Genomic DNA, 12,892 nt, shown 5'->3' on the forward strand with positions numbered 1-12,892 from the left:
CGAGGTAGGTAAAATGAGGACCCGGATTGTGGGGGCAATAAGCTGACTTTGTATAAAAAAGAACACCGCTTGGGTGGGGGGGCGAAAGCCCTACTAAGCAGGTATATACAAAAGTATGAAAGCTATTGCTTAACGCATTGTAAGCCGCCCTGAATCTCCGGAGAAGGGCGGCATATAAATCGAACCAATAAATAAATAAATAAAATAAACCAGAAGAAATGGCGGGGACTGGCTGTGCACGGGTTTAAATATTTTCAGGGAGGGCTTATTTTCAAGGGGGACTTATTTTAGTGCATACACTCAAAAGCCCGATTAGGCTTATTATCAGGGGAAACAGAGTAGTTGGAAACATGTGGAAAAGGCCTTTAGCATCCTGACTAAAATGATGATTATAAAATGAATGTATACTTTCCGAGCCTTTTTCTTTTTCTAATTTTATTTATCTTTTAACTTCACATCTTTTTTTTTTTTTTTTGAAAACTTGACAAAAGTTATTTAAAACAAGAGACTTGGAAGGCAAGAAAAGTTCTCCCTCAGCTCCCACATGTTGCAAGGCTGTTAAAAAAACCATTTGTCGGAAGAGCTGAAACGGTGTTAACGTCATCCTGTATTCCGTATGTTACACCTGCTACATGCTTAGCGAGTTAAGTTGCTATGCAACAGGCTGGAAGCTTCATTGTTCAGAAGCTGTTCCCTTGGGGAAAAAAAATGGGGAAAAAAGCTACTCGTTAAAAAAACAAATCTTTTGATACACACACACACACACACACACACACACACACACACACACACAAACATACATACATACATATATATACCCTGTTTCCCCGAAAATAAGACCCAACCGGAAACTAAGTCCTAGCATGATTTTTCAGGATGCTTGTAATATAAGCCCTACCCCCAAGATAAGCCCCAGTTAAGATTATCAGCCAGATGGATGCATTTAGTAACGTATTTCCCCCAAAAATAAGACCTGGCCAGAAAATAAGCCCTAAGGCGTCTTTTGGAGCAAAAATTAATATAAGACCCAGTCTTACTTTCTATCTATCTATCTATCTATCTATCTATCTATCTATCTATCTATCTATCTATTTATCATCTATCTATCTATCTATCTATCATCTATCTATCTATCTATCTATCTATAGCTATCTATCATCTATCTATCAATCTATCATCTTTCTATCTATCATCTATCTATCTATATCTATCTATCATCTATCCATCATCTATCATCTATCATCTATCATCTATCATCTATCATCTATCATCTATCTATCATCTATCTATCTATCTATCTATCTATCTATCTATCTATCTATCTATCTATATCTATCTATCATCTATCTATCGATCTCTATCTATATCTCTATCTATCTATCATCTATCTATCATCTATGTATCTATCTATATCTATCTAACATCTATCTCTATCTATCTATCATCTACCTATCTATCATCTACCTATCATCTATCTATCTATCATCTATCTATCTATCTATATCTATCTATCTATCATCTATCTATCATCTATCTATCATCATTATTATTATCTATCTATCTATCTATCTATCTATCTATCTATCTATCTATCATCTACATTAGGATCGCACTGCTTACTCTTACTGAATCCCATTAACACTTTAAAGAGTTGAGAAAAGCTATGCTCCTTTCAAGGAAGATATCAGTCTGATTCAAAGACTGTGTTCACACATCTCTCTCTAAGCCATGATTTACTTAATCAACCATAATGGGCTGAATCTGCCATAACATGCTAGGTCCGTGATGGCGAACCTATGGCACGCGTGCCCAAAGTGGCACACAAAGCCATGTCACCCAGCATGAGCGGCCTTGCCTGTTTGTCTTCCGGGATTCTGGCGTGCATGCGTGCACGACAATCAGCTGTCCTTCGCATCCACGGCAGTGCCAAAAACCGGTGTGCGCATGCGCGCCGGGCAGCTGATTGTTGGTGCGCATGTGCGCCAGAACTCAGAAGTTCGGCTTTTCCGGAGTGCAATCCCTTAGCCCGCGGGGCAATTCCCTCCATTGTTCATTTTTTTAATTATTTTTTAATTTGATTTATATGCCGCCCTTCTCCGGAGACTCAGGGCGGCTTACAGTGCGTTAAGCAATAGCCTTCATACTTTTGTATATTTATACAAAGTCAGCTTATTGCCCCCACAAACTGGGTCCTCATTTAACCTACCTTAGAAAGGATGAAAGGCTGAGTCAACCTTGAGCCTGGTAAGATTCGAACCTGCAGAAATTGCAGGCAGCTGTGTTAATAACAGGGTGCATTAAACCACTGTTCTACCAAGGCTCATCAAAGTTGTCCAACTTTTTTCAGCTTCGGCCCAAAAAAAAACCAATCCTGAATCAATCAAATGAATTCCTGCTTCAAGAAATCCCTTCAAGCAAGTTATTGTGGCTCTCAAAGCAAATATCTCATTGTTTGCAGGCTCATGTAGAAACCAGAAAGAGAAAAGTTATTCGTTTGAATGAACAGCAGAAACTTATAGCATTCGTGCCAGCATATCTTCTGGATCTTCTTCTTCTTTTTTTTAAAATATTCACAACTCTGATGAGTTTATTTTTAAAGCATAGGGACGCTGAAGTTAAGTCATCTTCCCGGGTAACTGTGAATCAAGGTTACTGTCATCCACTTAAATGCGCAAAGCCACTAGGAAAAATGTCAATTGCTGAATATAGATATACAGAATCAGCAAACATAGAGGCAATGCTGCCCCCTCCTGGACGACTGGTGTTACTAAACCTTCAATGGCTCAAAAACATTTCTCAAAAAATGTTGGTTGCGTGCTGCAAAATGAAAGGCAGTCCTTGACTTACGACCACAATTGAGCCCAACATTTTTTTGTCGCTAAGTGAAACGTTTGTTAAGTGAGTTTTGCCTCGCTGCGGTGCAGTAGTGGTTAGAATGCAGTACTGCAGGCTACTTTCTGCTGACTGCCGGCTGCCTGCAATTTGGCAGTTTGAATCTCACTGGCTCAAGGTTGACTCAGCCTTCCAGCCTTCCGAGGTGGGTAAAATGAGGATCCAGATTGTTGGGGGAAAATAGGCTGGCTCTGTAAACCGCTTAGAGAGGGCTGTAAAAGCACTGTGGAGCGGTATATAAGTGCTATTGCTGTTGTTGTTTTTTTTCTTCCTTCCTTCCTTCCTTCCTTCCTTCCTTCCTTCCTTCCTTCCTTCCTTCCTTCCTTCCTTCCTTCCTTTCCTTCCTTCCTTCCTTCCTTCCTTCCCTTCCCTTCCCTATTCCCTTTCTCATTCTCCTTCCTGGTGGCGCAGTGGTCAGAATGCAGTATTGCAGGCTAATTCTGCCCACAGCCAGGAGTTCGATCCTGACAAGCTCAAGGATGACTCAGCCTTCCATCCTTCCGAGGTGGGTAAAATGAGGACCCAGATTGTTGGGGGCAAGAAGTTGACTCTGTAAAACTGCTTAGAGAGGGCTGTGAAGGGCTATTGCTATTTTATGACCTTTCTTGCCACCGTTAAGTGAATCACTGCAGTTGATAAAGTAGTAACATAGTTGTTAAATGACTCTAGTTTCCCCATTGACTTTGCTCATCAGAAGGTTAAAAAGGGTATCACCTGACCCCAAGATACTGCAATGGTCATAAATATGAGTAACTTCAAATGGTCACTAAATGAACTGTTGTAAGTTAAGGACTATCTGTACTATGATGAGGTTCATAAAATAATCAGTCAAGTAGCATCCACACAGAAAGGAGTTCCATCTCCGAATACTAGAATAGCCTCAATCAAGCAATTTGGTCGCTCATTCAGCTCGGAATTAGGGACATGGTGGCTCAGTGGCTGAGACGCCAAGCTTGTCGATCGAAAGGTTGGCAGTTCAGCGGTTCGAATCCCGAGTGCCGCGTAACGGGGTGAGCTCCCGTGACTTGTCCCAGCTTCTGCCAACCTAGCAGTTCGAAAGCCCGTAAAAAATGCAAGTAGAAAAATAGGGACCACCTTTGGTGGGAAGGGAACAGCGTTCTGTGCGCCTTTGGCATTTAGTTATGCCGGCCACATGACCACGGAGACGACTTTGGACAGCGCTGGCTCTTCGGCTTTGAAACGGAGATGAGCACCGCCCCCTAGAGTCAGGAACGACTAGCACATATGTGCGAGGGGAACCTTTACCTTTACCTCAGTTTGAAAGTTAAATGTTTGCGGTTTAGGCAGAATTCGTAAAAAATATTTAGCAGCCACAAGCGGCAAATGCCAAGCCTCAACAAACCTACAGCTTTGAGGGTCTCCCCAGATGGCAACATGTTTTGACGAAACTTTTTCCTCACGATCCAAAGGATTTTTTTAAAAAAACAAAAAACAAATTCCAAATAGAGTCGAATAGCTACCTACCCACAGTCATCGACTCTGGCACGCTATCGGAAGGCAGAAGTTCGGTTAATGCATTCTTGTGGACAGGAGAGCTAGCTTCTACCCTGTGTGTAAAAACAGAGAGGGAGATTGGTAATAATAATAATAATAATAATAATAATAATAATAATAATAATAATAATAATAATAATAATAATAATAATAATAATAATAATTGCTTCCTAGAGCCAAGAGAGAGGGACTTGGCCTAAGGTCACCCAGTTGGCCAGCTTTTATGCCTAAAGTGAGACTAGAACTCCCAACCTCCCGGTTTTTAGCCTAAAGTCTTAACCACTACACCAAACATGTCTCCTTTAAGACTCCTCTTTGTTAGGCTAAACCAGGGATCAGCAACCTGCGGCTCCGGAGCCACATGTGGCTCTTTGGGCCCTCTGCTGTGGCTCCCTGTCAGGTGATCCCACCACTGGCTGGCCCCGCCCCTCACCCACCCCTCCCAGTCACTCCTCGCCTGGCCTGAGAAGGTAAGGACGACAGTGGGGGATGGAGAAGCGGCCAGGGCAGAGACAGAGAGATACAGAGAGAGGGGGAGAGAGAGACATAGAGAGATACAGAGAGAGAGGGAGAGTTGGGGGAGAGAGGAAGGGAGGGAGGGAGAGAGAGAGAGAGAGATTTGTCAAAATGATTTTGTGGTTCCCGGTGTTTTTTAGCAACCGGTTCTCTGCTCTAATGACCGGCTGGGTAGGCGTGGCTGGGGGGGGGTCATGTGACTGGTGGAAGTGAGTGACATCAAGTTGGCCACGCCCACCCAGGTTTTGTGGCTCCCGGTGTTTTCTTTTCTGTGGGAAACGGGTCCAAATGGCTCTTTTCAGTATTTAAGGTTGAAGACGTTCAGACGTTCAGTATTTAAGGCTGAAGACGTTCCTATTCCAGCAAGCCGGCCTGACCTAAACTTCTCCTCTTTTAAATGGGAATTTTAAATTTGGTTTTAAATTATTGGGGTTTTAAATATGGTTCAGCCAAATTTATTTAACTTGTTTTATTTCTATTTTAAATTTTGTATTTATATGTTTTATTTCATGGCTGTTCACCGCCCTGAGTCCTTCGGGAGTAGGGCGGTATACAAATTTAATAAAATGCTAAAAATTTAAGGTTGCAGACCCCTGGACTAGCCAGATGAATACCTGGTAGGCAGGTATTTTTTCCCCCTATTTTCCTCCCCAAAAACTAAGGTGTGTCTTATACTCCGGTGCGTCTTATGCTCCGAAAAATATGGTAGTTAATTACCTGTAGTGCAATTCGGCATTGCTCGGAGTCAATTCTACTGAAAAGTCTGCATTTCCGTGTTCGTTGCCGTCCTCCAGATTTTCTAAAGTAGTCAGTAGAAATATATGTTAGCAAAAGTATGGCGTATTATCCTCCTAGACTTATAGTTCTTCCCTTTTTCAACTCTACACGCATACACAAAAGAAGGACCAGGGGTGACATCAGGGGTGGTATTCACTTACCTTCCCTATCAGTTCGCAAATGTGTGTGCGGCTTGCATGCATGCAGGCGGGTTAAAAACGTGTCTAAATAGGATAGGCATAGAGCTGGGACGGGTGGGCAGGCCCACCCATGATTTCCGCTACTGGTTCAGGCGAACCAATCTGAACCAGCTGAATGCCACCTCTGGGTGACATGATAGCAGTGTTCCAATATCTAAAGGGGTTGCCACAAAGAAGACGGGGTCAAGCTATTCTCCAAAACACCTAAAGGCAGGACACGAAGCAACGGGTGGAAACTAATCAAGGAGAGAAGCAACTTAGAACTAAGGAGAAATTTCCTGACAGTGAGAACAATTAACCAGTGGGACAGCTTGTCTTCAGAAGTTGTGAATGCTCCAACACTGGAGGTTTTTAAGAAGCGATCGGACAGCCATTTGTCTTTCATTTGCTGTTTGAGGAAGTTGCACAACATTCTCAGAGACTCTTCCCATCCTGCTTACAATCTTTTTTGGACTGTTGCCTTCTGGCAGAAGATACAGAACAATTAAAACTCGGACCACACGTCTTTTGAATAGTTTTGATCCCAGAGCTATAATGGCACTCAACAATGAACTAAAGGGCCACCATCAGTGAGCTGTTGGACAGCATTACTTGGTCTGTGGTGTGGATGTTTGGATGGTTTAGGGGTGGGGAATTGTGATGGGTGGGAGTGTGTTTGGGGATTGTTATGTGTGTTGGACCTCGTCTTTGGGTGTTAAGTGAATTTCGTTGTATGGGTATACTATGTATACACGTACAATGGCAATAAAGTTATTATTATTACCGTGCTTCCCTGAAAATAAGATCCTGTTATTGTTATTATTATTGTTGTTGTTGTTTGTTGTTTTATTGTTGTTGTTATTATTATTATTGGTTAATCTTTAGTGAGATTCACAGCCTTTGAGGCTGGTTAATAGCTCAGCAGCTCGAGTCCTAACCAAGGACCTAGGAACTGTTAAGGTATCGTCGGAGGATGTAAACTGGTTACATCCAGCTTAAGGTGGTTTTTTTGTAGAGTCAAAATGTTGTTGTTGTTGTTGTTGTTGTTGTTATTATTATTATTATTATTATTATTATTATTATTATTATTTCAGGGTCTCCTGCTTGAGCAGGGAGTTGGAGTAGAAGACTTCCAAGTTCCCTTCCAACTTATTCTGTTATTCTGCTATTCTGTTATCACATACATTCTCACACATTCTCTTTTTGTGTGCTGACTTGTTAAATTCCACTCCAAATTCATCTGTGTCGGGGAAATTCCCCTCCGGATGAAAATGTCGAGGTGAAGAAATAACAATACATGAAATGAAACAACTGGAAGGAGTCTGGCAGCACTTTTTCCAATGAACAAGTTTCATTAAAAGGTGTAAGCTTTTCATTAAAACATATACCTTGAGAAAAAAAGAAATGTTACTTGGAAAAGGTGCTACTAAATTCTTTCTGGTTTTTAACTGCCATACATTAACACCACTCTCTTTCTGCAATGTCTGCAAACTAGCTTATCACTTGTTGCTTTTATGTACACTGTAACCTTATGCACCGAAGACAAATTCCTTCTGTGTCCAATCACACTTGGCCAATAAAGAATTCAATTCTCCTCTCCTCTCCTCTCCTCTCCTCTCCTCTCCTCTCCTCTTCTTCTTTTTTTTTTTAATTTGATTTATATGCTGCCATTCTCCGGAGAGTCAGGGCGGCTTACAATGTGTTAAGCAATAGCCTTCATACTTTTGTATATTTTATACAAAGTCAGCTTGTTGCCCCCACAATCTGGGTCCTCAATTTATCTACCTTAGAAAGGGTGGAAGGCTGAGTCAACCTTGAGCCTGGTGAGATTCGAACTTACAGTAATTGCAGACAGCCGGTGTTAATCACAATGCTATCAGTCCGCTGAGCCACCAGGTCCTTCTCTTCTCTTCTCTTCTCTTCTCTTCTCTTCTCTTCTCTTCTCTTCTCTTCTCTTTTCTCCTCCCTTCTCCTCTCCTCTTTTCTGTTCTATTTTCTATTCCATACTCTACTCTGTATTCACTCTACTCTACTCTATTTTATTCTATTCTAAAATCTGGAGGCTGAAATTTATTGTACTCCTTTATTTAAGATTGAAAATCTCCTTTGATAAGAATTAAGCAAATTAATAGGAATAGCAAAAAAAAAAAGGGGGGGGGAGAATTAATACAGCTCATGCCCTCAACCTGGAAGAAAGAGCAAGGTCACTCCGATGATGAGTACTACAAGGAGTAAAACTACTGACAGGTTCCACAAATCTCATGAACCTGAGATGTAAGTTGATCAGCTCTGCAGCAGCATCTTTTGTAAACCCAAGACAATGGCTGTTTATCCCAAAGGTCATGGTTAAACAAACCAAAGGTTAATGCTATTTGAAAACCTAGTTTTAGATTGTCAACTTGGTTATGTTTTCAGACCTCCTTTGGCTACCCTACTCCAGAGATGGATAGTTTATATATAGATATAGATGGAGATGGAGATGGAGATGGGGTGGGGGAGAGAAAGTAACAGATTAACAGAGTTGGAAGGGACCTTATAGGTCATCTAGTCCAACCCCCCACTCAAGCAGGAGACTCTACACCATTTCTGACAGATGGCAGTCCAATCTTTTCTTGAAAGTCTCAAGTGATGAAGATCCCACAACTTCCGAAGGCAACTTCTGTTCCATTGGTTGAATGTTCTCAGTGTCAGAAAGTTCCTCCTCATTTCTAGATTGATCAGTTTCCATCCATTATTCCTTGTCTGGCCTTCAGGTGCTTTGGAAAACAGCTTGACCCCCTCCTCTCTGTCGCAGCCCCTCAAGTATTGGAAGACTGCTATCATGTCTCCACTGGTCCTTCTCCTCACTAGACTAGCCATGCCCAGTTCCTGCAACCGTTCTTCATATGCTTTAGTCTCCAAACCCCTAATCATATTTGTTGTCCTTCTCTGCACTTTTTCTAGAGTCTCAACATCTTTTTTATAGTGTGGTGACCAAAACTGGATGCAGTACTCTAGGTGTGGATTTACTAAGGCTTTATAGAGTGGTATTGTATCCCTCTGTTAATATATATATTATATAGAAATAGATAGATATAGAAATAGATAGATATAGACATATATAAAGAGAGAAAGAGAGACATATACAGATAGGTAGGTAGGTAGGTAGGTAGGTAGGTAGGTAGGTAGATAGATAGATAGATAGATAGATAGATAGATAGATAGATAGATAGATAGATAGATAGATAGATAGATAGATAGATAGATAGATAGATAGATAGATAGATTAGATAGGTAGGTAGGTAGGTAGGTAGGTAGGTAGGTAGGTAGGTAGGTAGGTAGGTAGATAGATAGATAGATAGATAGATAGATAGATAGATAGATAGATAGATTAGATAGATAGATAGATTAGATAGATAGATAGATTAGATAGATAGATTAGATAGATAGATTAGATAGATAGCGATAGAGATACATAGATATACAGATATAGATATATATTATTTATACATTTTTCTTTTACAGATGTATAGCTTTTGATAGCCAGGGATCAGCATATTTGGTGCTAAGGATATGGGAAATGAAAACAAATGGATACGAGCTTTTCTTCCTACAATTCTATAGCCCTGAGCCCTAACCCTCCTTGTGTAAGCTCTAATGTCCTAAACACGAACTCTCCTCGACCAACCTGTCCCGAGCCTAATTGAATTTTATTATTGCTTTCTTTTCTTTTATGGCTGCTGCATAATGGCTTTCCTCTTCTCTATTAGATTTTTAAATAATTCATGCACTAAATTGTCCGCTGGGTTGGAATTCCCCATAATGAATGGCGTGGGAAGGAAATAAAAGCATAATTTGTATAAAATGACTAGCTGGCATAGAATTTTTTTTTCTTTTTTTTTTTTTTAAAGTTCCTATGTTCTGCAACTTAAGCACTAAAATGCTGGAATTCGACAGAAATTAGGAACATAGTCGCTAAAAAAAAACCCCTCCAGTTCTTTACTATAAATAGTCCCTGATTTACAACCACAATTGAGCTCAATATTTCCATTGTTAAACAAGACGGTTGTTAAGTGAGTTTTGCCCAAATACAGGTACTTACCAGTCTGGGGAAAAGAACCCACAGCGCTGACTGGGAATAATTCATCCGCGTCATCGTTCAACATTTGTAGAGGCGTCCCCGTGCAAACCAGCGAATGGGACGTCACACCTTCAGAAGGTCTAGTTAATTATTTTAAGACAACCCCCCCCAAAAATAGTAAGTGGTGGGAAAGGATGCAATTTAACAGAGGAATGTCCAAACTTGGCCACTTTTAAGATCCGTGGATTTCAATTCCCAGAATTCCCCAGCCAGCTTGGCTGTCTGGGGAATTCTGGGAGTTGAAGTCCACAAGTCTTAAAAGTGGCGAAAGTTGGTCACTGCTGGTCAATCCACATGGTGGCCTTTCTATGAAATGTAAAGTTCAAAGGGCGATCTACATAACCGCCCTTTGAACTTAAGGCAGATTCTTGGATTTCTCACGTACACGACGAAGTACGTGATACCGTAACTTGAAGTAAGGCCCAAAAAATGTCTCCAGAGGTAACAACCACACTTAACAACCACAACCGAGCCCGGAATTTCGGTCGTTAAGTCACGGCCGTTGTTAAGCGGGCCACCATGTGACCTGACTCAATTTTACAACGGTTGTAAAACAGTTCTCGGCAGTCATTGAGCAAACCCCACGGTTTGTAAAGAAAGGCACCCAGGCAAGTTAACTCAACTCAATCTCCTGATCAGGGGGGATAAAAATCAATGATTTTTTTTAAAAAATAAAAAAAATCAGATTTTTTTTAATTTAAATTGGATTTTTTTGATTTTTATCGAATTTATTTTAATAAAAAACTTTTGGGGTAAAAATCTATCGTAAGATAGTTTTCTATTTAAGATACGTAAATCATTTAGTTTATTCAGCATGAAATGGAGCTTAGTTATGTAGCAGGAGGCTGTATATTCTGCAACACTGGGACTATCGGTGAGTCAACAGTGGGTCAAAGGAGTAGCAGAGATGACAGTTGCTCTTTAAAAATTATGATTTAAATCGAGTTGATTTAAATCAAGCCTTTTTACTAGCGATTTAAATCATGATTTAAATTGTGATTTAAATCACCTCGATTTAAATCAAATCCACCCTGCTCCTGATGGAGCGATTTTTGCCAGACAATGGCCAAAAACATCACCAACTGGCCATAAAACATCACAAATCATGATCACATGATGGCAGGACATAAATAGGAGCCGGTTGCCAAGCACATGAAATGCTAGCTAGTACTGTCAGCTGCTACCTTACACCTGCTTGCGCTTCGCTGCGATGCAATGACAGACTGCCATGAACTGCGGGGAGAGGGAAGAAAGGGAGGAATGTTTGGGGAAACGAAAGTAAGCGCTGTATCTCCTTGAGATGCTGCCTCAAGGTCTCCCAGCTGGAAGGAGGAGGTGGGCCACATGCCAAACTGCACTTAGGACTGATCGTTGTGAATACATCCTGCCTGAACCTGATTGGTTATACCAGGGTGAGCAATGAGAGGTAGTTAAAGAAGGAAAAGTAGAACTTAGGCATTTGGGCCCGCGATTCTCAGTTCTGGCTTTGCACTACTGCAATGCACTTGACCTCTAATAAACTATACCTTTCTCCACAAATGGAGCCAAGGATCGTTTTTTTTTTTTAATTTGGAGGTTTAAGTTGTGGCAGGTCCGACAATTACGTAACCACCAGGGGGAGTTGTAACTTCAAGGACAGATAATAAGAATCTTTTGTGTGGGGGGGAGGGGGGGTGTCCACGACCGGTCGTTAAGCAAGGACTACCTGTATTCGGTCCAGACTCACTTTGTGAGCACCTGTGTGTCGTCCATCACATTGTGGTTCCTCAATGTTCTGGCGCGATTCTCCTCGTTCTCTTCGGCCTCTTCATCATCTATGCTTTTGACATCCAGTTTCAGGTAGCTGCAGTCCCCGTTCAGGTACTCAGAATGATGTTTCAGCGACGTTCCATCCTGGTTGCCGGGCAGAAGATCCGCCTGTTCAGTTACCGAAGAAGCTGCCGAGGCTGAAAGTCTGTCGCAGCCGTCTTCGGAGTCTTCTCCTGCCACTGTCCCCCGTAAGGGGGTCCCGAAAAGTTGGCCCTCTTCATCATCGAACGAAATGATTTTTGTGACTTTCTTCTTTTTCTTCGTTCGATCTTTCCGGCATTTTAAATCTGAAAGAAGGAAGAGTGGCCCCAAGGGAAAGACTTTTAACTCGAGGTCCAACCTTGGCAACTTTTAAGACCTGTGGACTTCAACTCCCAGAATTCCTCAGCCAGCCATGCTGGGAATTGAATTCTGGGAGTTGAAATCTGTAGAGTCTTAAAAGTTGCCAAGGTTGGATACTCCAGACTTAACACCTAAGAGCTTGCAAGATAAGACTGTTCTACTATTTTCAAAATCTCGTTTTAAACCACGTTGAAATCAGGTTTTGTGGGATGTCCAAACTGAGTTCAAGGGGGTTAACTTGTGGTTGAATGCTTTAATCACAGGGCGATAAACTTATCCTTTTTTCTCAATTTACTCAGATAAATCTTGGTCTAGCAAATTCGTAGAAGCAGGATGATAAAGCTGCATTCTCTCCTTCAAAATACGAAACTTAGTTGGATCCCAATTTCTGATTTTTGTGTGCGTGTGTGCACGCACACACACATATGTAATATATATGTATATGTATAAAGGGACGCAGTGGCTCAGCGGCTAAGATGCTGAGTTTGTCGATCGAAAGTTCGGCAGTTCAGCGGTTCGAATTCCTAGTGCCGCGGAACGGGGTGAGCTCCCGTTACTCTGCCAACCTAGCAGTTCGAAAGCAGGTAAAAAAGCGCAAGTAGAAAAATAGGAACCATCTTTGGTGGGACGGGAACAGCGTTCCGCGCGCCTTTGGCGTTGAGTCATGCCGGCCACATGACCACGGATATGTCTTCGGACAGCGCTGGCTCTTCGGCTTTGAAACGGAGATGAGCACCGCCCC

The 12,892-nt window shown here is 41.6% G+C and overlaps 1 protein-coding gene across 2 annotated transcripts in view; it reads right to left on the reverse strand.

The window, feature by feature from the left end:
* The window catches only part of SNX29 (sorting nexin 29), a 181,904-nt gene that overhangs the window by 151,847 nt on the left and 17,165 nt on the right, over window positions 1-12,892 (reverse strand). For both annotated transcript variants that reach the window (XM_087878406.1, XM_060692920.2), the window contains exons 8-11: window positions 11,726-12,095; window positions 9,961-10,079; window positions 5,641-5,722; window positions 4,378-4,460 (exon numbers count right to left, since the gene is read on the reverse strand). In XM_087878406.1, the coding sequence (XP_087734532.1) occupies window positions 4,378-4,460; window positions 5,641-5,722; window positions 9,961-10,079; window positions 11,726-12,095 (654 nt within the window). The remainder of the gene's footprint in view (window positions 1-4,377; window positions 4,461-5,640; window positions 5,723-9,960; window positions 10,080-11,725; window positions 12,096-12,892) is intronic.

The sequence above is a fragment of the Pantherophis guttatus genome, chromosome 14 (assembly GCF_059756535.1).
Source record: "Pantherophis guttatus breed Tessera chromosome 14, ASM5975653v1, whole genome shotgun sequence".
NCBI classification, from domain to species: Eukaryota; Metazoa; Chordata; class Lepidosauria; order Squamata; family Colubridae; genus Pantherophis; species Pantherophis guttatus.